The following is a 25,140-nucleotide window of genomic DNA, read 5'->3' as shown; positions in this document are numbered from 1 at the left end:
GACTTTTACTGCTCTATTGAAATGCATTTCATGAATATATCACAATCCATCTATTTTCCTGTTGATGGACATCTACACTGCTTCCAACTTTTTGCACATGCAAAAACTGTGCTGCTTTGAAAGTATTTTGCCTGCCTCCTTGTATATATCTGTGAGGGTATCTCTATAGCATATATGCAGGAGAAGAACTGGTTGGTGGTACATTATGCTCACCTTCAAATATACTTGAGATTGCTATATTTCTACCGAAAAGTGTACCAATCTCCTGACTTACCAGTATCTATGAGTACTAGTTACTCCAAAACCTTACTAAAACTTGGTGTTGTCAAAAAATTTAAGTTTTCTTTATGGAGAATTTCAAACATATAAAAAATAAACAGAATAGTGTAATAGACCTTATGTATCCATCACCCAGTTTCAAGAGTCAACATCTCGTGGTAGGAGGGGCAGGCTTATGATATAATCAATTCCCACAACCCCGGGGTGAGCGACCACAAACTGGAGGATAATTTTAGTGCAGAGGTTCTCCCGCAGGTGTGAGAGTTCTGAGACCCACATCGGGCTCCCTGGCCCAGGGGTCCCGCACCAGGAAGACAAGCCCCCGGAGCATTTGGCTTTGAAAATCAGCAGGGCTTAATTGCAGGAGCCCCGCAGGACTGGAGGAAATAGAGACTTCACTCTTAAAGGGTACGCACAAAATCTCACAGGCCCTGGGACCCAGGGCAAAAGCCTGGGCCAGACCTACCTTCTAGTCTTGGAGGGTCTCCTGGAGGGGTGGGATGGTGGGGGCAGAGGGGCTGCACCTCATGCTGGGGACACAGACACTGGCAGCAGCCATATTTGGGAGCTCCTTCTATGCGTGGAAGTTCGTGCCAGGGCGCTCTCTTGGGCTCCTCCCTCTTGCTCATTAGCGCTGACACCTGGCCCCGCCAACAGCCTGTAGGTGCCCGTGCTGGGATGCCTCACAACTAACTGGGCGGGGACGCGGCCCACGCATCAGCAGATAGGCCACAGTTGCCTCTAGACATGCTCCTAGACACGGCCCTGCCCACCAGAGGGCCAGGACTCAGCTCCGCCCACCACTTGGCCAGCACCAGCCCTGCCTTCCAGGAAGCCTGCTCTAGCCCAGACCAGCCTCACCCACCAGGGGGCAGACTCCAGATGCAAGAAAACCACCATCCCCCAGCAGGCCAGACCCTGTCCTGGGACCAGGTGGGCCCTGGCCCTGCCCACTAACAGGCCAACACAACCTTCAGGGTACCCCAGATGCCATACTCAACTGTGTCAGGAACCAGGCCCCCCAACCCCCAATGGTGATCTGACACCAGCTCTGGGACCCCTGGGCCCTGTAGCCAGACTCCAGGACCCGGCTCTGCCTGCCAGTAGTCTGGCACTAATCCCAGGACCTGGCTTCACCCACCAGTGGAGGGGGCAACAGCCCCAGAGTCTTCTGGACCTGACTCTGTCCACCAGTGAGCCAGCACTAGCCCCACAGCCCCCTGAGGTTCTACAGTCTGCTGCCTTGTGACCAGGCCCCACTAACCAGCAGCCAGCAGCATTCACACAAGGCAGCGCCCATAAACCAACCCAGCCAGGGGCATTTGAAATTAAGAGAGCAGCAACTTAAAACTATCATGTACATATATAGACTACTATACAAAAACCTCATGGTAACCACAAACCAAAAATCTGTAATAGATACACATACAAAAAAGAAAAATGAGTCCAAACATAACACTAAAGATAGCCACCAAATCATAAGAGAAGAGAACCAAAGAAGGAAAAAAGAAAGGGGGAAAAAAAAGACCTACAAAAACAGGTCCAAAACAATTAACAGGTCCAAAACAATAACAGTTAACAATTAAAAATAATAAATGGCAATAAGAACATTCATAACAATAATTACCTTAAATATAAATGGACTAAATGCTCCAACCAAAAAATATAGAGTGCCTGAATGGATACAGAAACAAGACCCATGTATATGCTGCCTACAAGAGAATCACTTCAGATCTAGAGACACACACAGACTGAAAGTGAGGGGATGGAAAAAGGTATTCCGTGCAAATGGAAGTCAAAAAAAAAGCCAGCACAGCAATCACCCCAATGTTTATAGCAGCATTATTTACAATTGCCACGGTATGGAAGCAACCTAAGTGTACATCAACAGATGAATGGGTAAAGAAAACGTGATATATTGATATATACTCCCAGGTATTGGGAACAACACAGGTATGTTCACTATACCTTTTCTATTAAACACTGCACAGGAGGTATTCACTAAAGCAATAAGACAAAAAAAAAAAAAGTAATAGAAGTATAATAACTGAAAATAAAGAAATAATACTCCCATGTTGGCAGATATAATTGTGTATGTAGGACACACAAAGGAATAAAGCCAAATTATTAGAATTGATAAGTAAATTTAGGGAAGTCACTGGATATATGGTCAATATACCATAATGTATATGGATCTCTATATGTGAAAAACAAATATAAACAACATGAAATTTAAAAAATGAATCCATTTAAAATTACATGAAAAAGCATTAAATACGTAGTGATAAATCTTGACCTTTGTCACTGTCTTTGTTGCTCACCAGTGCCCTCAGCAAACATTTTCTCTTTGAAAAAGATAGGTAGACAGATAGATAGATAGGTAGATAGATAGCTTTCCTAGCTGTTCTCATTGGAACATTTGGAACAATTTACCAGTTTGTGATTATCAGAAATAAAAACATCATCTTTGTCTTTTGACAAATGGGTTTATGCTATTATATACACTATTTTATTATTTTTGATATAACTATTTTAAAAGTAATTTAGTTATTTACAGCTTTAATTTATGCCTTTGAATATTGTGTCATAGTTAAAATGCCTTTCAATCTGAGATTTATTTTTTATGCCTGGCATATTTTCTTCTATTACTTTTTCTTTTTAATTCTTCAGTTATTTATATCTGGTCAGTTATTTTTATTTGACTGCAGTAAGAACACTTAACATGAGATCTGCCTTCTTAGATTTTTAAGTATATAATACAATATTGTTAGCTATGAACACAGTGTTGCACAGCAGATCCAGACCTTATTCATCTTGCAAGTAATTTACTTTTTGCATAAAGAGTTAGATAAGTCTTGTATTAGTTTCCTAGTATTAGTTTCCTAGGATGATAATGAAGTAACACTAATTGAGTGACTTAAAACAACAAAAATTTATTCTCCCTCAGTGCTGAAGTCTAGAAGTCCTAAATCTAAGTATCAGTAGAACCAGGCTCCCTCTGAGACTCTGGGTAGACTCCTTCCTTGCCTCTTTCTAGCTTCTGGTGGTGGCCAATAATCCTTAGTTTTCCTTGGCTTGCAGATTGATCATTCCACTCTCTGCCTCCATCCTCCCATGGCCATCTTCCATCTGTGTTTCTGTCTCTTCCTCTAAGGACATCAGTCATATTAGATTAGGGGCCCACCCTACTCAAATGTGACTTCATTTCAACTAATTACATCTGTAATGACATTATTTCCCAGTAACGTAACAATCTGCGGTTATAGGGGTTAGGACTCCAACAATTGAATTCTCAACAGACATGACGTTTTATTTTACCCCCATGACTACTCAAGTAACTCAAAATCATTTGAATTACCACCTTTTCTCCACTAATTTATCCTGTTCTAAGTTACCAGATATTTGGGAGAAATTTCTGGCCTCTTTATTCTATTTCTTTACTCTGTCTTTCAAGTCATGCATCAGCACTACAGTTTTGATTGCTGTCATTTTATAATGTCTTTTGTTTTTTAATCAATTTTATTGAGATATAGTTTACATGCCATAAAATGCACTGATTTTCACTGTGCGTTCCATTAATTGTGACAAGTTTATACAAGCACACAACCATCACTATAGTTGAGACACAGAAATTTCCATCACTCCCAGATTTCCCTCATATTGCATGCCAGTCAATCCTCTCCTCTTACACCTGTCCCCATGTATGGTGCAGGTGACCTCACCTGCCAGTCTAACACGGATAAACCATAATTGCCCAAAGTCTAAGTCAAACACATAATTATCAGATCTGTTTCTGGTTACTATTTTGGGTGTGGGCCTGGAACCCCATTGTGGCCAATAGGACCTGAAGGGAAATGTACTGGGTTTCTCTAGAAAATATTTCCTCTATATTGAAGAGTCCCACAAGAGAAAATGTCCTCTTCTTCACAGGATATTGTTGTGTCTGTACATGGCTGCTAAAATAACTGCAAGCATTGTTGACCATGAGCACAGACACTGCCAACCTGCTGAAGGCAGCAGGGCACAAAAGTGGAAAACACCGAGACTCTTGGTAAAGATGGCTCATTCCTGTTATCAACCAACCCTGTGACCAACTCACCTCTGGATTTCCATTTTATCAGAGGATAAACACGGAATGTCTCAGCCACTTTAGCCTGGTATTCTGTTATTTGTAGTCAGAATCATTCTGGTTAATATCCCACATTGAAGAGGGTGTGGAAAACCTGGGACTCAGTGATAAATGGTAGAATTATGATTTAAGACACCTCCTTTGGGGGATAATTTGGCAATATTAATACAACTAAATGTTTTTTAAAATGACAGAGCAATTCCAGTTCTGGGAATTTCCCCTACTATTAAGCTCACATTCATGCACCAAGATATATGCACAGGATGTTCATTGAAGCCGTGGGTGAAATAGAAGAAGACTGAAAACAACCTAAATATTTGTCAGTAGGAGAAAGGCTAAATAAATTACTTTTTACATGGAATACCATGTAGCCCTTAGGAAGATTGATGGATGGATTAAAAAATAATCTATACATTATATTGTTTTTAAAAAGCTATATAGAATGTATATAAAGTATATAGCATGTTATGCTTGGATTATGCTTGTATATGCATAAACTATTTCTAGAAGGATGAAGAAGAAACTGTTAACCATGATTGTCCGTAAGGAGGGGAGCTGGGTGACTGAGAAATAGGAGGGAGACTTACTTTCACTGTTTACTTAATTTTATACATTTAACATGTGTGCAACTAATATGTATGATCTATTATGATTAACTAATAATTTTTGTTTTAATTAATTAATGGATAAAGGATCCTAGAAAGGCATGTCATTTCTTGAGATGCCTTGTTTAAAAAAAAGAAAAAAAACTGAAAAACAGAATAAGGCCATGATCAAGGCCAGTGTTGCCAAGTTGAAGCCTATGGAAAAGGGTAGCCTTGGAGCTTGGATTTCGGCAGCTCAGTCCAGGGTGCTGTGTTGGTGCTGGGTATGCAATTACAGGAGGAACAGTTTGTGGTGGAATAAGACACATGCTTGCTAGCCTGGCAGGTCCAGAGCCCAACAATTACAGCAAGCTCTGAAGGGAGGAGAAAACGTCACCGTGTCTCATACTTGCCTGCTGTATATAGGACACTTAGAAATAAGGAACTAGGAAATGCAGAGCCCTAGAAAGGTCTATTCAGTGAACAGAACTTCATTCCCATCCCGATAAAGCTACTTACATCGTTTGTGGTCTTAGGCCCATATACATTCATTTTTCCTAAAAAGAAGTGTCTTAAGCACTTTTCCTGATGATAGTTATGCAGGTTTAATCTACCTAAACCTAAACAAAACAGAAATGTATAAAGTGAAAAGCAATAGTCCCTCGCAGGTCTCTTAATTTTTCCCCTCTGCCTTCTGCCTTAACTTCACAATCATTGTTTATGGCTCGACCTTACTTTCTTCCAAATTTTAATGAATAAATAAATAGACCTAATCAGTTAACAGTAATGGGATCTGACTATATGTTTTATTTTCTCCCTGTATGCAATATGGGTCGAGGGTCAGTAAATTTTTTCTGTAAAAAGTAAGATAGTAAATACTTTAGACTTTACATGTCATACAATCTCTGACGTAATTATTCATCTCTACTGTTACAGCAGAAAATCAGTTCGAGATGATACATAATGAAAAGGCATCGCTATGTTCCAATAAAACTCGATTTACAAACAGGCATCAGGCCACATTTGGCCTATAAGACATAATTGGCCAACCCGATATACATAAATCTACTTCATCCTTTGTACTGAGTGTCTAGTACTCCACTGAATGTATGAATAAATTCATTTAACTCAGCTCTCATTGATAGAGACCTACAATTGTTTCTATTAGAAGCCCTCTTAACCGAGCACTACTTATCAACTAGCTGGGTTAGCTGCTGCTTCCTCTCCATCCCCCTGTCAACATGCTCACTGCTGCCCACGGTACACTGACATTTCATGCCTTGTGGGCCGCTCCTTGTGCTTTCACCAGCTGAGCTTACCAGCAGTCCCAAGCCAACTGAAACATTTGTGCTTGTTATTGTAGTATGCAATTGAATTAAATAGTATGCTAACCAAAGAAACAGAAGGACAAAGAAAGAGCTTATTGATTCTACAAAAACAAAGTTGGTCATTTTCAGAAAGACCTGATTAAGGTAACTTGCTTTTAAAAAAATCTGTCAACTTAGAAATAGACTCACTGACATAGAAAACAAACTTATGGTTACCAAAGGGGAAAGGGGGGCGAGGAGGGATAAATTAGGAATTTGGGATTAAAAGATACACACTACTATATAAAAAATAGATACATAACAAGGACCTACTGTATAGCACAAGGAACTATATTCAGTATCTTGTAATAACCTATAATGGGAAAGAATCTGAAAAGGAATAGATATATAGAGATATAGATATATATATGTATGTATATATCACTTTGATACATAGATATATGTATGTATATATCACTGAATCACTTTGCTAAACACCTGAAACATTGTAAATCAACTATATTTCAATTAAAAAAAAAGAAAAGAAATGATGACTTACCAAAAAAAAAATCTGTCAAACCAAGGTGCATGAGGTGGGCAGTGAATGAGGAGGCCCCTACTTTAGCTCTTTGGAAAGACCAGGCCAAGCAGCCAGGATGTACCTGGGCACAGGCACAGCCCTGCTTCCTCCGCAGTTTTCAGAAGCTGGACTGGGCAGGGGAACTGCTTTCTGCCTGATGATACCCCATGGCCCCGCTTGTCCAATCACTCTTTCCAGGTCTCAGGGGACCTCTTATCTCTGATTCTTAGCCTACATTTTCAGACTCTCTGAATGTGAAAGATTAGTAAGCATGAGATTCTGTTTCTTCTCTCAAAGCCCTGGTCCATTAACATTTAAAATAGTCCTGAGCCCATATTTACATTTTGATATCATTCATGCTTTATTTCCTTTGCACCCTGTCTATTCTGTTCCCCCCAGTTTTTCTCCCAGGCAGAATCTATCTTATCTGACGCTGCAAAGCAGTTAACATTGATTCTGGTGAATGGTCTACTTTGATTTTTGCTACAGGGAGATTTTAGCACAAATTCACATATATTGTGTTCTCAACAAATAGAAAAATATGTTCCACATTCATCGCGCTGGGTATGTTGAGCCTGCTATTTTGTAACTCACTGTCTCATCTCTTTCATTTGCTTTCTCTGTCACTGTCGATCTCTTCCTAATACTTCATCCTTTGTGCAGACTCCTTCCTTGGAGCCAAATTTGGCAGTGGAGTTTGCCTAACTAATGGGGACCATATGCTCTGCAATTACATTCCCCAACAACGTTCAGATTTGTTAGCAAATATCGGAGAAGGCAAGTTGAGAAACCGGGGTCCAAAAACTGTCAGGAATTGGCACATTCTGACAGGTGAACCTGCCTTGCTGACCCCTGGGAATGAGTTCTGGTTTGGGCTGGTAGTGGCTTATGTAGAATAGGAATTTGTTTCTCAAAGTAGCAGTCAGTTGGTAGATTGTTCTTGAAATGGCTAAGTGCTTCTCTTATGCCTTCCCCATGACATACTGTACTAACCCCTATAGGTTAATTTTTAATACATGACTACTACCTGTTTATCCCCTCCCAGACTGGAGTGGGGTCATGATGCTGCTCGCTGTTGTATCCCCAGCTCCCAGTAGAGGAATGTGAACATAATAGCTATTCAGTAAATACGTGGCTGAGGAACAAATGAGACAATCTCTAGAATACATTAAATGCCAATCATTATACACATCACATACATACAACTTGGGTGGCTTTTCTCCATTCTCTAGCTCCCTCCTGTCCTCCAGGCTAGACCAGCCTTAACTCTGGGAGTCCGGCCTCCCTTAAAGAGTTCAAATTTCGGATTCTGAAGATGATTTAAATGACGGCCCTGAGACCACAGCACCAATTTTTAAGAGGTTTTTTGTTGTTGTTGTCATTGTCTTTCTTCTTTTGCCTTGCGATAGAGTTTCATTGATTTCTCTGTGGGGGTGAGTGTGGGGCAGGATGAATCAAAACTTCTAAAGGCTGCCTTGATAAGCTAAATGCAAGGAAAAAGAGCACCGCTTCACTATGCAGATATCAGGAAAGGGTAACTAGCTTGGTTGCAGGTGGCTGAGGACAGACACGTTCTAGCTTTCCAGGGGCCTACCTGAAGGCTGCCTATTTCTTTAGCAACCTGCATGCTGGAGGTTTCTGCAGGAGCTTGTGGGCCCTCTGGCCATGGTGTGACCCTGGAGGGATTGATTCCCAGGCACCACATCTAATGACAGCGGCTCTTCCTCCCCCCCACCATCCATTGCTGTCTTGGGCTGGTACCCACTGACAGACTCCTTGGAGGTGCAAGGCTCTGTTCACACTCGAAGCTGGAAAGGCAATGGCAGGCCATTCCCAGGCCTCCTATCAGTCCACAACTTTGCCTTCAGGGAGAGCTACAGCAACCTGATGGAAACTCAGAGACTCCACCCCCCCCCCCCCACAGATGTGTGGGTGCTACAGAGACACAAGGCACGCTCGCCATTTTAGAACACAAATACATAAATTTTTAATCTGCGAAAAATACAAAATGAAACCATGTACAAGTTATGTACAAACCCTTTTTACAAGACAAGAGAGTTATCACTGGTTGTTACAGATGACAGAGTTGAGGAGATCATTTCAGAGCACCAGCATTTAGTCTCTCTTCCAATCCGGTTAGGTCATAGAAGTTCATCATTACCATCATCATCATTATCATCAATCATCATCACCATCACCACCACCACCATAATGCCAACAATCAAACGTCTGAAAGACAGATGAATAAGCCACGCTCTTTTTCCTTAATGAACTCGTAGGCTGACCTCTATATAAGAATACTTTTTTTTTTTTTTCTTTGTCCCCTGAAGAAACATTGAGTGCAGGTTTTGGTGTTAAGTGGGGGAAGGTTTCTTTTCAGCATCTGGGTGGTGGGATGTGGGCCAGAAGTTTTAGGCAGGATGTGATTGTGTCACCTGGGAATGGAACATTTTTAATTAGGATTTCCAGGCAGACCTTGGTTCGTGTTTGAAATGTTGCAGTTCTGGTCAAATGTGTCTCAGGCTGTGCTCAGCGGAAGGAAGGGAGGGCAGCAGGCTGCTCCGGGGCAGGGGGAGCTTTGGTTTAGTGCGGAAGTGGGGCTCCATCAACCTTGTTGGCAGGGCTCCCCTACCTGCTGGCTGCCTTTCTCACACTGACCCTGAATCCCACGTGACGGACGCTCTAGTTTGCTCTGGCGGGCGTATGACGGTGCCGTGTGGACATTTCCATCTAAGATTCTCAACAGCGGGCCCAGGAAAGCTTCCTAAGGCAGGCACACTGGAGCACTTTGGTGTCACTTTTGTCCCTGTTCTGCTGAATAGCAAGGTGGAGGAGAAGAAACACAGAAGTCCTTGAGGGGAAAAAATAGACCAAAGGAAAGCTTTTTAAATTTGAAATCTACCTAGCAATTAAGATTGATTTTCACCAAGCCGAAAACCCTCTCTTCTCATGCTGCCTGTCCAGAAAAGCCACTAAAGCAAAGGGATTGTTGCATTTGTTTTAGGAACGCTGAAACCAGAGCCGCCGGTGTGTGGAGATGAGGAACAATGGAATGACATGAACAGGGAGGCAAAAGAAGAAGCACACCTCAACATCCCTCTCTTCCGATCCTTCTCCAGTGACCTAGAAGTCCTATCCAACCTCCATCGCCTACGGCATCCAAAGAAACACAGAGCGACCGACTGACTGCCCACCCGGAGCCAGGCCTCATGACAAGCTCTAGAGATAAAACAAACAAGCAAAGTCCCTGCCCTCTTCGAGTGAGTCCTTTTACTTCTGAGTCGCCATCTCCAACACCTTCATTTCCAACCTCATGGATGACCCCCCCCTCTCTTTCTTAAAGTTTCCATCTCTGGTTTCCCATTTTTCTGATTCTGGAGTACCCTAGGTCTCCTTTTCCAAGGAGTACCTACTTATTTTGCTCCTTTTAGCCCTTAAAAAAATATGGTTGTAGCCCCCATGTTTTTCTGCCTTCAAAACACCTTCCACACCTACCCTTCCTCCTTCAGAGAACCCAGCCATACACTCCACTGTGTACATACCTCTGTGGTTCTGACGTCCAAATCCACAGGACCTTCCGTAGCCCTCCTCTCAGCTCCACTTTCCCCATGCCTTTTGCCTGAAAAGCCTGCCTTTATAAATCGTGCTCAGCTTCTTCCACTTTGAACTAATTAACACAACAGTTCTCAGCTGCCCGCATTCTTTCCTATTCCTCCACAGGGTTCCTCTATTGAGGTCCCAATTAACTGTTCCTTTCACAAAGAACCTTTTCCAGAACTACAGCCAATGACCCCAACAGCCAGCCCTCAAACCAGACCCCAAACCAGCCCCTACCCTGCCATTTGACCTTCTACAAGTAGTAGGATCTATAACATTTATTTGAAGAAGGTAGGACTTCATGTGCTGAGTTGTGGACTTGGAGTTTGCACCCTTGAGAACTCCATGCTGCTGAGAAAATGTTCAACTCTGCATATCTGCTCTTGATGACTTCCAGGAAGAGCTGACTTCGCAAAATATACAACCTAAAAAATGCACAGATATTGGTGTTTGTCACTCTGTGTTTAAAACATTTAGTGGCTTTCCATGAGTTTCTAGAGCAAGCCTCAACCTCTTAGCTTGGCCCTTAAGACAATTTACTTTCTAGCCCCTTCTCTGAAGTCTCATCTTACTTTCCCTCTGCTCCCCAGAGTAAATGGACGGATTCTGCACTGGAATTCCACGTCCAATTTGAATGATGTGTTTAGTCGCCTATAAGTAAGGTGACTCACGTCGCAATTGGTTTGATTTTTTTTCTCTCTCTCCCTTTCTACCTCTCTTCCTTCCTTGTTTTTAAACTGAGATTCTCTTTGACAAAGAAAAATGGTAGATGAAAATTAGACTTATGAATGTAAGTAGCAAAGAAATAGTTGGTGTACTAATGAAAGGAAAAAAATCAAATAAACAGAGGATGGGAAATGAAGTGAGAAGTAAGACTGATACCTTCCTAGTGCCCAGATCCACGTGTGGAAATAAAAATGAGGAAAACTGCAGAAATCTGGGGCTTGTGAGCCTCTAACTACATATTGGAGATTGGAGATATGGGTTAGAAATGAAGGGATTGATGGAAATTGAGCCTTGAGCCAATAAAAAAGGCAGGCCAGGATGAGACTGAGAAGAAAACCCTAGGAACACACAGAAAGATCGGATCAACATGATTCAGGTGAGTTTGAATTTTGAAATTTGCGTTTTGAACCTAAGGAGACTCCCAAATGTAAAGCAGAGGAATGAACATAACTGCTACGTGTCCAGAGCAGAAAAGGCACTACCCTCAGGAGGACTGCCTGGGTGGTGCAGCAAGAAGGACCATTATTCTAGTACAGGACAAGACTGTCTCCAGGGGCTTGGCTTGTTCCCATGCTCCTCCCCCCCCTTTTAACTCATAGCACATCCTCTCAGATCTGAAAGGGACCTTAGAGTCATCTAGATGAATCACTTTCATTTACAAATGAGGTCACTGAGACTCACAGAGTTGAAAGAACATTTTCGAAGTGCATAGCTAGCTATTTGCAGATGTAGCTTGTGAACCCTCGTATTCAACCATAAGTAGGAAACTTGGACTCTTCGCTTTTCAACATGAAAATATCCCCAATGTTCTTATGCCTTCTCACTTTCTCCCTTTCTAATCCTAACCAAACAGTTCTAATTCCCTGTTTATTTAAAGTCCTCAATTAAATTTTATACAAAGTACATTATAAGATGCCCCAAGCTTTGGAAGGAAAGAGCTTCTGGGTGTTCCCCAACGTGACTTAGTCACAACCACTTTTATTGAAGGTGTTTTATCTTGGTTCAAGGGGCTATTTTAAAATATAAAATTGCTCAGATGAAAGCAAAAGTTTTCTTAATGAGGAAGATGATGATGGTGACGATGCTTTTATCAGTAGGTGCTTTCTGCTTTTAAAATAGCCTCTTGGTGAGTTTGATTCCCAAAGCACTTGAGTTACTAATTTGGGAAAATGGCTTTTCTGGAATCCTAAACTGGGGTGGGACCTCAGAGCCTTATAACATGGATTATACCCATGATGGCCATCCTTGGTCTGTGCCGAATGTAGCCAGGAAGATAGGTCTGTCAGAGCGTGGTGAGGTGAGGATTCCCTCAGGGCCAGAAGGCTCAACAAATAGAAACAAATCAGGAAGCTCTGGCATTCCTTCAAGCCCTTCAATGATCTTACGATCTCGTTTCTGTTTCCATTCCACTTTCCGTCTACTGGGTACCAGTTTTTGCCAAAGGAGCCACCAGCCAGTCGTTTTGTATACTCCCTTTAAAAAATGCCTTATTTCATTTTCCGGCCCCAAACAATTCATTATTACAAAGGCAAAACAACACAACCTTGCTCTACCTTAGAAGAAAATGGATTCCTGCCAATTGGTGTTTGGAGGGGAGCCCTTGCTCCAGGAAACTATCTTAGCCATTTTGGTTTAAAAAAAAAAAAAAAAATGTTTAGATTCAAATCTCTAGCCATAAAGGGCATGGAGTTTGTACTTCTGTTTCCAGTGTGCATTGGTTTGGAGAGATGGGGAAGAGAGGGCAGCAGGCATGGGACACCGTGGCCTAACTTCCTCTAATGGAAGAGCATTTAGGTGGTGGCCACCAGTGCCTGCCAGAGGAGACCAAATAGTTAAGACAAATTCAGAAATGGTTATCAAGTTATCAGGAACCCACTAGGGTTCATGAAGGAAAGAAGAGTGTGGATTGATGTACTAAGGTGAACCCAATACAAAATCGTTATGTAGAAGAAGGCCTAGCTTTCAGGAAAGTTGTCAACTCTCAGCAAGGGTTTCGCCCCACAAACCCATTTTACTTCTGTTGGAAACCAAGAAATGTTTATAAGCCTGAAGAGAATGCTGACGTCATTTTAGTCTGCTGAGTAGACTAGTGATTGATTATAAGTAATTTTTCAACAATCCAGTTGGACATACATTATATTCACGATACTTTTATAGAACTAATTCTACAAAAATGTGACGACAGGGTAACCACAGTCTGACAAGTCACTTTAGGACGACGCCTACAAGGTGGAAACACAACTACATTGGCTCTGCAGGGACGGGACAGAGGTGGAAGCTCATTTTGCCTACGTTGGTAATTGGAGTACTTAGTGGACCTATGTTTTCATGATGATTTCATTGCTTGGCTCTGATCTGATTTGCTGTAACATACTACGTACCACGGGCTCATGGCCTAATGGAATAGATAGCATGGGACTTTGGGGGATATTTTGGTTAGTTTTGTTTCTTCAAGTGTCCACAGTTTACATTTTTAAGAAAATAAAAATCACTATCACATCCATGCTGCTCCAGAGAGATCCTGATGTTTCTATCAAAGATTGATCATTTTGAAGTTGAAAATCATTTGGAATGGAACAATTGCTGGGACGCCGTTACACTGAGCATGCAAGCAACAGCAGAGCTCGGAGACATCGGAATTGTGTCTGATGGTTAGAAGAATCTTTTTGACCACAGTTTGAAGTGGCTGATACATTAGATTTCATTGCTGGTAATTTTCAAAGGCTTTTTCTAACAGTCTGTATTAAGTGCATTCAATGCTGTCCTTTTGTTGTTATTATTTTTTAGGTTGCTGTAACAAGTTTGTGTGTTTTGTCCCAGCAACTAAAGGAAAGCCTGCAAAATTTAGATCTGGGCAAAAGTCATCTCCTCGATCATGGAACTTTTCTGGCTTTTACACAAAAACTCAGTGAATAGCATGAATGTGTTATCATATCCTGTGGTTAGGTAAAACTATTCATTGGTGTTTACAAACTTTCAGGCTAAAAGCCCTGGACTTGGGGAATGGGGAGAGAGTCCACCAGACCTTTCCAAAGTTGCAATTACTGCTTGGTTGGTTTGGAGATACGAAATGAGAAGCATAACAGCATGTAGGAAGGAGTCCCCACCATTAGAACAACAAACAGAGAAATGTCTTCTGTGCATCTGGTCCTCAACTTCCACGTCCCAGGCATGCTCACAACCCTCCTGGTATTGTTAGTTGGCAGGGTAAACCCGATCTGGCATTTGTAGAAAAGCTGCAAGAAGGTCTTCCCTTTAAATATATGAACAGAAGGATGAGAAATACAGGATGAAAACTAAAACTACAAAAATATGACTTTCGAAAATAAGTAACTTTCCATTTATTAAGAGCTGGTGTCAGTACAGCCAAAATACATACCCATCTAGGAAATTCACCTGCCCTCTTTTGTCTTCTTTTTTAAATTTACTAAAATACATGTTTATATTATTGGACCATTTTAAAGTTGTCTTAATAATCCATTTCCCTTAATTATAATTAACTGTGGTGGTGACCATCATTCTCCTCAAAGAAAAAGAGAGAAAGAAGAGAAATGTGCATAAGGAGTCTGGCCACATTCCTTTTGAGTTTGCATTGTTAGCTATAGGGAATATATATGACAATGGAAAAAAAAGAAAAAATATATTTTCCTTCTAATAAATAAAAATAATTTAAAATGCTAGAGGCTATACATGACTATTTTAGTATGTTCATTTATAAATGAAATCATTTTCTTTTCCAAAATACATGGAAGCAATATTCAAGGCAAAGAGAAAGATCTGTCTACTTTATTTTTCTTGCAATTCTTGCTTATCCTAACGTTTCCACCAGTGATTCAGCATGTAAGAGGAAGAAAAGTCACGTCACCATTTATGAAGTTTGTCAGGCTTTAAAAAAATAGTTCTGGTCTCCTGGGAGTCAACATTCATCTTCAACTTCTCTGATTGGTGGAATCAAGCTGCTTGTGGATTTATATTGGTTGATCTGGTTAGCCATGTGGGTACTCATGGGCTTGATTTGAATGTTTCTGGGATAGGCATTATCCGGTTCATCTGTAAACCATTTCTTTTCTGCTAAAGGGCAAAACGGATAGAGAACAAGAAGGAGAAATGAGAAGCTTAATTAGTCCTAGGGCAAAGACTTTGGAAAGTTCATTGAAAAATGCAAAAAAGGTAATCGAGAGAAGCTGACAGTGAGTAATTGGTAAGAGAGACAGTGCAGTGTAGGGAGAACCCCGGAACCTGAAACATGCCTCAGCTGCCCGTAGCAAGTGATGAACCAGTGGGCTATTGGGACCTGGAGGCACCAGGGGTGGACTTCAGAGAATAAAGAGGGGTTGGAAGACTAACTCTGGCAGTGTTCTCTGGGGTTCCTTTCTTGGCCTAAAAAGCTTTGGTGGCGAGGAGATGACGAATATAACAAATATTAGGTATGGGCATTGCACCTAAAGAAAGATTTGTGCATCCATTGATTTGAGTGGAAACTGAGGGACATTGTCCCTTCCGCAGGCTGAGTGATCTAGAATCTTATGCAGGATCTCCTTCTTTGCTTGCACAAGCATACTTAAAGGTATATCTCAATCATACCACTCTTTTGTTTCTTCTGCAGCCAGTTTTGGGGATCTTAAAGTAAGCCCACAGATTTTTGCTGGTCAATGAGGGTGAAAAATCAGAATAGCAACCAATGTTTTCAGAGGCTTTTGAGATGGCTTTAATTTCAAGAAAGAAAACTCTATGTTGCTATAAAGTTATGAAAAGAATTCCTAGTGGCACTGTCTTAACCAACTATAATCACCCAAGCTGTCAACAAGGGAGCTTGACGAAGTCTTGGCATTTCATTTCCACCCTAAATCCAGAGATGGCTGAAAGAGAATGCTGAGTCAGGGCATTCAGAGGCTGGGGTGAGGATGAAAATGGCCTAGCATCCTCCTGGCAGTTTAGTGCTATTTCATAAGACTCAGCCCTCATCCCCGCCTCTTTCTACGATTGGAATTTTCTGGGAAATCAGCCATGTGTACAGATACAAAGGGACTGGGGCAAATAGTGCATTCAAACTTGAGAATCATATGCCTCATTTTAGTAGCTTAGGAAAAGTAAAGAAAAAGGGAAAAAGCTTTCAAGCACACCCACTGCTATAGAGACAATGGCCTCTCCGGCCTTCTTTTCTGCCTATCAGAACAATTCATCACTGCCTTGTCAGTGGTCCTGGATGAATACGTTAACAAAATTGCTCACCTGGCTTGATCATGATAGAGGACCGTGTGTGTGTGTGTGTGTGTGTGTGTGTGTGTGTGTGTGTGTCCCTGCATGGCTAATGATTTATAGATCCAGTATGTATGGTCAGCTCATGACCACTCTCCTTGTCTCTCATTGGACCATGCTTCCTCTTGCTGTGTCCAGTGCCCTGAGCCCCCATTGTAGACACCGAGCTGGAGCCAGGATGAGCCTTGGTGAAAGCTCACTCACTAACCTTTGTTCAGCAGCTTGGTTTACGCCCCCCAGGAAACTTCCTGCCTCTTGGATCATTCTCCACCCATCTCTCTCCTTCCTGCACTGGCTCTCTCACCTGTTATAATTAAGTTCACTTTGATTTGAACAGATTGGACGATAGGAATTCATAATGCTACATCCTCACAGTGAAGCTAACTGATTAAGTGCTTTAAATTATTCCCCCTGACAGAATGATAAAGTTACAATCTGTTCTGAGATGATCTACAGCTTGCCAGACTCCTACAGCTTCTTTCTACATTCATTTATCTTTTTGTCAAGCAGAGCTTTTTTTTTTCTAAGCTTCAATTCCATAGATCTTTTAAAGTCATCAGCACATCTGAATTATTAATGAGGCTTTAGAGGCAAGGTTCCTGATGGGCTGGTTAAAAAAGGTTGTATAGAAATCTGGGACTGTGTACACATCAAAATAATTTCAGCTCCATTTAAAAAAGCATTTAGTTCAAGTGTGACACAGATGAACCATTATGCATTTGTGGAAACCAATTTTTTTGTGATCTACGATTAAACTAACCTTTCAGAGAGGAGTAAAGTATGATGGTTATCATGTTTTAAAAGCATTGCCAGGCCGCTGAAACAATTTCAAACTGTGACTTTTTCCAATGGTTTATGTATAAAGATGATTTTCAGAAGAGCTGAACCCAGTGTCTGTGCTGTTTGCCTGAGCTGCCCTTGATTTTGGCCGCGCCCTTCTGTGGACAGATTTTGCAAAGGGATTTAGTGCTAGGTTGGACATGCCAGGTTGGAAGGGAGAGTGAACTCTCCTGATGGAAATGAGTAGGCCTTCTGGGTGAAAGACCTAAGACAGCTGCAATATGCTGAAATTTTTACAACTGCTGCAGAGAATAATTGTTCAGAATTTAGTCTTTACAGTTCAATTCAAAGTTGGCGTTTTGACCTTTCACGGCAGAGAGAATATCAATTTCCTCCTGCTATTTGTAAGAAAGAGAGCATTATTTCCCCACTTAAGCTTCTTTCTCTTTCCTTTTACATTTCTTGCCATAAATATAATCTAAGCAGAGTTCTCCCTGTGTTTTGGCCATTCAGCTTCAACACAAAAAGGAGTTGTGTTAAAGTGTATCCTGGTGACGGGCTGAGGTTTTCGTTATGCCTGAGAAACAGGCTTTTTAATTCGGGTGCCTCGTAAGATGTAAACAGCTGTTTTGTTGGAGATTTGGTTAGATATGATGTTGAAGAAATGGAAATAGATGAATGCTCTGGGCATTTTACTAAAATGTCTAGGGGCAAAGGTGTTTCTCCCAAAGGGCTTGAGAGGAACCACCCTTTAACGACCGCCGGCCATTCTGCTCCAATGGAGAGAGCTTTGCTATGACAATGACACTTTGGTTTATCCAATTGTGCCTTCCAAAGGAGCCGCACCACTGGGTGCCTACAAGATTGGCCTTAAGGAAGAGTACTCAGGGAAGGAATTCACGTGAGTGCTGAAGTGGTCCAGGGTCGATCCAAATCCCTGAGCTGGTCTCCTCTCCCTGCCTCATCCCACGAGCCAAAAAGATTTCTGGGGGGCTTTATTTTCATCCCTAGGATGAGAAGGGCAATGGATCTGGTTTTGAGGGCCTCCTCCCTGCCAAAGAAAAAGAAATCCATTTGTTAATAAGCTTCTTGAAGATGTGATGCATGATGTCATCACTGTGAATAGACTGTGGGAAGTGCCTGAAGTCAGGGAAGGAGTGGCATTCAACAGTCTGTGGCAAGTGATCTGGTAGAACAAGATCAAACCCAGAAAATAACTGCAGAGAGATGTGACACTGCCATTGGGAGGTGTCACCTATCAAGGCCAGCCATGCCATGAGCCATCCACTGTAACCAAGGAGATGGCATAGAGCAGTAGGTTAAGGTCAAGGGGATCTGGTTCTCTCATGTACTAGTTGTGTGGCTCCGAGCGGGTTGTTACATAATTTATCTTAACTTCAGTTTCTCATCTGTAAAATGGGGCTGATGGACCTTCCTAATGGTGTTGTTTGGATGAAAGGGGCTAGTGTCCATGAAGCACCTATCCACATACATGGTAAGTCAATGTGAACTGTTAAGACTGTCAGTATTATTAGTAATATTAGGGGGCATTATAGCATAAAGTTCATGGACTTTAGTTTTAAATACCTCTCTGGCACTTCCTGGCTGGGTGACTTTGAATAAACCTGTCCCTTGGATCCTGTATCTTTCAAATGGAAATACTAACAGCATCTACATCTGAGGTTATCTCGAGAATTGAATGAGTTAATATACATAAAGTGCTTGGAAGAGTGTCTAGCCCATGGTAAGCACTTGGCGTTTGTTAGTTTTTAGTATAAGGTCAGCATGGACATGAGTACTCTCTGTGCTAAAGGACGACATAAGGATAGGTGATACCTTTTGGTGTGATTGCAGATAAACTAGGGTGGAGAACTGAGGTGTATAAACTTGGGTGCTGGCCAGAAGAAAGGGGATTTTGGCAGCAGAGATGATGGAGAAGGATTTGGTTGGGTAGCCCTCCTTGGGAAGGGGAGGAGAGGCAGGAGTGACACCCTTCAGTGGTACTTGTGTCTGAAATATTGGCTTTCAACTTCACAGGGGCCCTACCCCCACCTGCAAGCCATCTGAGTCTTCCATTGCTACTTTCATCACTGACATTCAAGGGTCTAGAACAAGGGTCAGGACTTCGTCCAGCCATGAGGAATCCCAAGGGAGTAGGCTACGGCAGGGAAGGGCTTGAGACCTGGGCTGACATAACTGCCTGGGGACCCAGAAGCACAGCAACAGGCTGCACTGTGAAAACAGAGTCTGCTGGCTCTGTGGGTTGTCAGTGCTGTGGGATTTGGCCTTTTCACTTAACTACTCTCCAGAGAAGGGAGCATGAAAGGGGAGATGATGATACAGCAAAGGTACTTGGAATAATTGGGCCTTTTCTCGCTGTACCACAAGCTGAAGTTCAGAGAGAAAGGGCTTGAAAGGGAAAGATTCCATTTGGACAGAGATAACAGTTGAGAGCAGTAAGAGCTAACAAGGAGCTCAAGCCTTCAAAGGTAACGCTGTGTGGTTTCACATCTCACACTTCTGAGAGCTAGTCTGGCCTTCCCCCACCCCTTGCCTAGCAGACCCCAAGGCGCCAGAGGACCCCACCCACACATACTGCCTCCTTTCCTCTCCATGGGCAAAGTATGGTTATTTCACAGAAATGAAAATTGCGCCAGAACCAGAGCAGTTTTTTTACTTATGAAAACTGTCTCGCTCCTTTGCAATTGTCCAGTATGACTCTATTTGCCCCTTTTAACTGTAAGGCCGATGCTGCCATTCCCTAGGCAGAACAACTGCTCCCTCCTGGCCCTCTTCTGTGGCTTGATCCAGCTGACACCCCAAGGGTGGACTTTTCACTCCTCCCTTTCAGGCGGTAGGTGATGATCCCTCTCACCTCCCTATGTGATGGATGTACAATCTCCTGGTGGGAGATAGTCTACCGAGTTAGTGACAGGTGCCCACAGCTACTTCATCATCTTATGACAAAGCAGGGATGGGCTGAAAGAAGCTGATTGAGACATTGATTTTTTTACCCTGTCTTGATTTCCGCAGGCCCTGAAGTTTCTGCGCTCTCTTCTTTCTCCTTCAGGAGCCTGTTGCTATAGGAACCTGGCAGGTTGATTTAATTGTCTCTATTGGGATGCAGACACCTTTCGGCTTTTCCCATGCTGAAGAAGAGCCCGTCAAAAGGTTCCTCTGGTCATCTGGGATCTTGAGGATGCTGGCGGGAGGCAGAGTCAGTCTCTCCACTCACTGAACTTACGGGGGTGTTCCCCTTTCTCGGAAGCTGTGTACTCAGCTTGAGAAAGTGCCAACAACATGACAGCACTGTGAACCATCTACAGGCATTCCTTGAAATTGGCTAAGATAAGCCAAGGAGGTGAAGATAACTTATCAAATGATGAAAGGTATAAGAATTTTTAAGGTCAATTTATTTCAAAAATATTTATTGAGCACCTACTGAGAGTAAGGTTCTGGGTCATAACCTGTAATATTCATAATAGAATTTGAAACCTCTCCCAATAATGGTAGAAATCTAACTATAAGGGTCCAAGTTTCTCTTTATCCGTTTGAACTGGCTTCAGGAAGGACCCTGGGTAGCAGATATTAGGGATGTTGATTTCATGATCACCTGAGTGTTGAGGCTGAGAGGGTTTCACTGTGCCTCCTGGTCTATCCACTTATTTAAGGTTCACCCCTTTCAAAGCCTAAAACAAATTGAACTGAATGGCTTACAAATTGCTTCTCTTTTAGAATGGTGCAGATAATTGAGTTTCTAGCTATTGTTCTCTTTAAGTGCACATCCTTTCTCTTCAAAAACTCTTTCGCTTTCCACCCTGACCCACATGTTTATTTTTTGGGTGGAAAGGGGGAAGAGGAGAGACATCATATGAAAACCTTGTATGCCTCCTTCCTAAGAGAACCTGAAAGAAGGATGAGAAGTTTGGGGTCACATGAAAACCCATGGAAGAGATTCTTCATTCAATTGAGGAAAGAACAATATAGTAGTTTGGGCTCATAAAAAATAGAGGTAATAATGATACCTTTTTCATCACTGAATATATCATTAGCCAAGTACAATCAACTCTCAACTGTACGCCTGAAGTCCAAGGAAAATCCCAAAATTTCATCACAAGTCACAGTCTGTTCCCACTCCATTCCCGTCACAAGGTCCTCTCATCAGAGCTGCTAACAGATTGTATAAAAAACACATTTTGGATTTACTTCTCTCTATCTGCCCAATCTCTGGTTGGGATTTCACAAATGTCTGAAAGGCAGGTGGGAGAAGAGACCCAGGTAATATAGAGACTGAATCATCAACCCCCAGATGACTGGGTGTGGGCTACTGAGTTGATACATCCAGCTGAACAGCTTTAATTTGGGGGTCATACTGATCCAACTGCAAGGAGACCAATGCTTTTTACCATTAATAACCCTCCTGGTTTAAATTGAAAGGGGTAAACTGTTCACCAAGAAGCAAGTTTGCCAAGTGGAATAGCTGCAAATGTTTTCCAGAAAAGCTTATCACCTGGCATCATCACTTGATTTAGTCGGTCTTGCCAAGATAAACACAGAAATGTGGACAGACTGATGGGGGACTGGGTTGGGGTGGTGGTAATGGGGGGAAGTGGAGGAAGCTGGGTTTCTTGATGGGAAAATGCTTTTGGACTTGGAGCAAGGTACCAAGGTGGGCGGGGAGGCCACGTGCAGATTGAAAGGCAAGCCAGATGGAGAGAAGTTTCCCCCAGATTACCCAACCCCAAACCCAGGAACACCAAAACAAACTCTAAGGGGTCTAGCGGTAGCAGCAGGACAGCCTCATTGCGCTGAGCAATTTAGAAAGTGGAGGAAGGTGGAGAAGAAGGAAGGGAAGAGGCGGGGAGATGGGGAGGAAAAAAAAAAAAAAAAGCAAAATAAATAAATAAAACCACAAACAGAACAATAGAAATAAAAATAAACAAACCAATAACAGAATAAAATTTGTAACTCCTTTTTTTTTTTTTAATTTCACAAAAGTTTTCACAAGGACAACGTTATAGAAGAAAACCCCCAGCAGTGGCTAGGTCATGCAGAACCATTAATTGTCATACCTTGGCCCATTCTATTCATCCTTGTTGCACTTTAGAGAGAGAAGTAAGCTATGTGAGTTTTACAATGCTTTTAAACTGTCATATTTCCTGTTGAGCACTTTAACTGGCACATTCTTATAGTTATAAATGTTCTGAGGGCATAACTTTATAACCTCCTTTGCAAAGAACGTATGAAGAGCTCTTCATGATCCAAAACTAGGGGATATGTGTGTGTGTGTGTGTGTGTGTGTGTGTGTACGTGTTTATATATATATACACACACACACATCTGTATATATGTGTATATATATATATATAGTTATACATAAAAAGACAGTTATATGTAATATATAAATCAATATATATAGGGACAAAAATAATTTGAAAAAAGTCTTCCACTCATAGGGCTTTTTAATATACATGGATACAATGATTCCCCACCCCAGTACTGACTGCAACACTGCACTGCTCTGTCTTGGGTGTGGGGACGAACGTTCTGACTGAGCCTCACCACTTTGACAGTAAAAGTGCTTGTCAATTCACACAGCAAGCAAATCTCCAAAACTATCATGCTTGGGGGGACAGGGGATCCAAAATCTAAACCCAAAACATTCACCATAAAAACACCTTTTTAGAGATGGTTACAGCTGTGACATTTTTCTCCTCCCCTCCACCCTATGCTGTTCGATGGAATTTGTTTTCAAGTAAACATTTCAAATACGTATATAGCAGCCCAGGGCTAGTCCATCCATACAAGAATTTGGTCATGGTGGAGTTGGCCGATTTTTAAGAACGACTGTACTGCCTAAAGCATGATTTGCATGCATAAAATATCTGACAACTGTATATTGAAAAAAGGGTTATTTTTCTACCTTTTCCCTCATGCTTACTAACTTTAAAAAAAAGAAAGAAAATGAAAGAAAAAATAATTATACCAAAATGTATTTGGCTCACTGTTGCACTCTTTTTCTTCTCTCCCATCTGGTAATGACAAGGGGGTCATTCTCTGTGACTGTCATTCACCTGCCTAAGTGGATTGGCTACGTTAAAGAAATTGACGATGAGGAATTTTTCCCACCAGCTTTCTGCTTTGGGAGAGCCAGCATCAGGCAGCTGTGCCAACAGTTGAAGGTAGTAGCTGGCTTTTGTCTTTGTTGAGTCAACTGTGGCTTGATCCTCCTACATTCTGATTTATTTAGCGTGTCGGCTCCTAGAAAAACATGATCTGCCGCTGGGTTTATCTTCCTCTCTCTACCGCGGCCCCAGCCCTTGCTCCTCCCTGGCATTGGGGTCCTAACTAATCAAACAAAGGGGAGTAAAAAGGTCCCCTGAGAATGCGTGGAAAAATACTTGCTCTTTCCTGAGCATTATTTATTCTGTACATAAGGTAAGTAATTCATCTTTTAAAAGATGTAAAAGTCCCAGGAAGGCAGTTTTTAATGACTTACATCTGATATTTATGATACATATGGCTTTTCATCCCAAATGTCAAAAGTGAGAGAAAAAAAATAGCTATTCATATGGCAGCATAAGGAGACAGAATAACAATTTAATATGCAATCAAACCTCTTTTCACTTCAATTAAATGACTAGCATTTGATACTTCCACGAAGGGAACTATTCTTTCCTCCACAGTAAGGGAAGAAATGTTCATATGAACTCCCAAAGGAAGCTAGCTCTGGGACAAAAGGCCTTGGTGAGTAACTAAAAAAATCTCCAATGTTCTAACAAGCAGGTGCTTCATCATTATCTACATAAATGGCAAAAGCCTTTCAAATGCTTCGTGATACTTCGGCCCAGAGAGTGGAAAAAACCAATATGTTTTGGTTGCTTGTTTCAAATAAACATGTGTGTATATATTATTGTGTGTATATAAAAAAAAAAAAAAGAGAAAGAAAGAAAAACAACAACAAAAAGAAAACCCAAAGCACCCTGATAATCCTTATACATCAGAATAAACTTTTCTTCTACATTAACTAAACTTGCTTTGCATAACTGATGTGGATCACAAACGCTCCCTTCTTATCTGTGAACTCATTCCTGCAGTGAGCTATTTATGTCTGGAGCATGCCTTAGGGTTATTTTTCCCCTAGAATCATAAATAACTTTTGGTCCGTCTGCTTATTTGCTGTTGTGCTCAAGGGTTTTATGGTGGTGGAATAAAAATGACAACCACATGCACACTATCATACATATGCAAATATGTGTAAAGAAAAGGTGGGGGGGACTACAGGGGAAAACAGGGAAAGTTACTGTTGGAAACACCCACTGAGAAAATGAGTGGCAGATACAGTTTCACACACGGAGGCAGTGGATACACATATCAGAGCCGCTCTTCCTGCACGTACTTCTGTTTGTCTCGGGACTCCCGGGACTTGGGCCGGTTCTGTCGGTTTGCTGTGGATGGGATGGAGTGAACGGAGGAGCTCTTCTTGCTGGAGGACTGGGACGAGTGGGAGGAATGGGAGAGGCTGGCCCGGGACTGGCCGGCGTTGTGGTCAAACTGCATTAAGCAGAAGATCAGGTCCGTCGGCACGAGCTCAAACTCGTACGGGGGGTTGGTGATGACATACCTGGACGCGGAGAGCAAAGAGGTCATAGAATGAGGATAATTCGGTGGAGATTTCACCTCTGAACCAAACCAGGTCTACCCGAGGATCTGGGAGATGGACTTCCAGCTGGTCCAAGGCCTTAAACAGTATCTTCCAAGTGGAACAAACTCTTCCTCTGTTTAGCTCAACAGAGGAAGTCAGCCATGAGCCCTGGCAGAGATGCTGAATTAGCGCCAGTCATGGGAGAACCAAACTGTACTTCCTGGGGTCTACGTACCCCTTTCAATACAATATCA

At 42.0% G+C, this 25,140-nt stretch overlaps 2 protein-coding genes across 9 annotated transcripts in view; one reads left to right on the top strand and one right to left on the bottom strand.

Annotated features, from left to right (window-relative positions):
- LRMDA (leucine rich melanocyte differentiation associated) overlaps window positions 1–25,140 on the top strand; it is a 1,782,822-nt gene that overhangs the window by 1,487,771 nt on the left and 269,911 nt on the right. The gene's annotated exons all lie outside the window — the stretch shown is intronic.
- The window catches only part of KCNMA1 (potassium calcium-activated channel subfamily M alpha 1), a 786,057-nt gene continuing 769,758 nt past the window's right edge, over window positions 8,842–25,140 (bottom strand). For 3 of the 8 annotated variants that reach the window (XM_059899177.1, XM_059899180.1, XM_059899166.1), the window contains 2 exons: window positions 24,641–24,865; window positions 15,156–15,273 (listed from right to left, as the gene is read on the bottom strand). In XM_059899177.1, the coding sequence (XP_059755160.1) occupies window positions 15,249–15,273; window positions 24,641–24,865 (250 nt within the window). In that variant the 3' untranslated portion in view covers window positions 15,156–15,248. Of the gene's footprint in view, window positions 15,274–22,215; window positions 24,866–25,140 lie in introns of those variants that run through there. The other 5 variants (XM_059899179.1, XM_059899167.1, XM_059899168.1 and 2 more) reach the window with 3 other exon arrangements.

This window comes from Balaenoptera ricei, chromosome 16 (assembly GCF_028023285.1).
Source record: "Balaenoptera ricei isolate mBalRic1 chromosome 16, mBalRic1.hap2, whole genome shotgun sequence".
NCBI lineage: Eukaryota > Metazoa > Chordata > Mammalia > Artiodactyla > Balaenopteridae > Balaenoptera > Balaenoptera ricei.
Note: the sequence above shows the minus strand (reverse complement) of the source record. Positions and strands in the feature narration are given on the sequence as shown.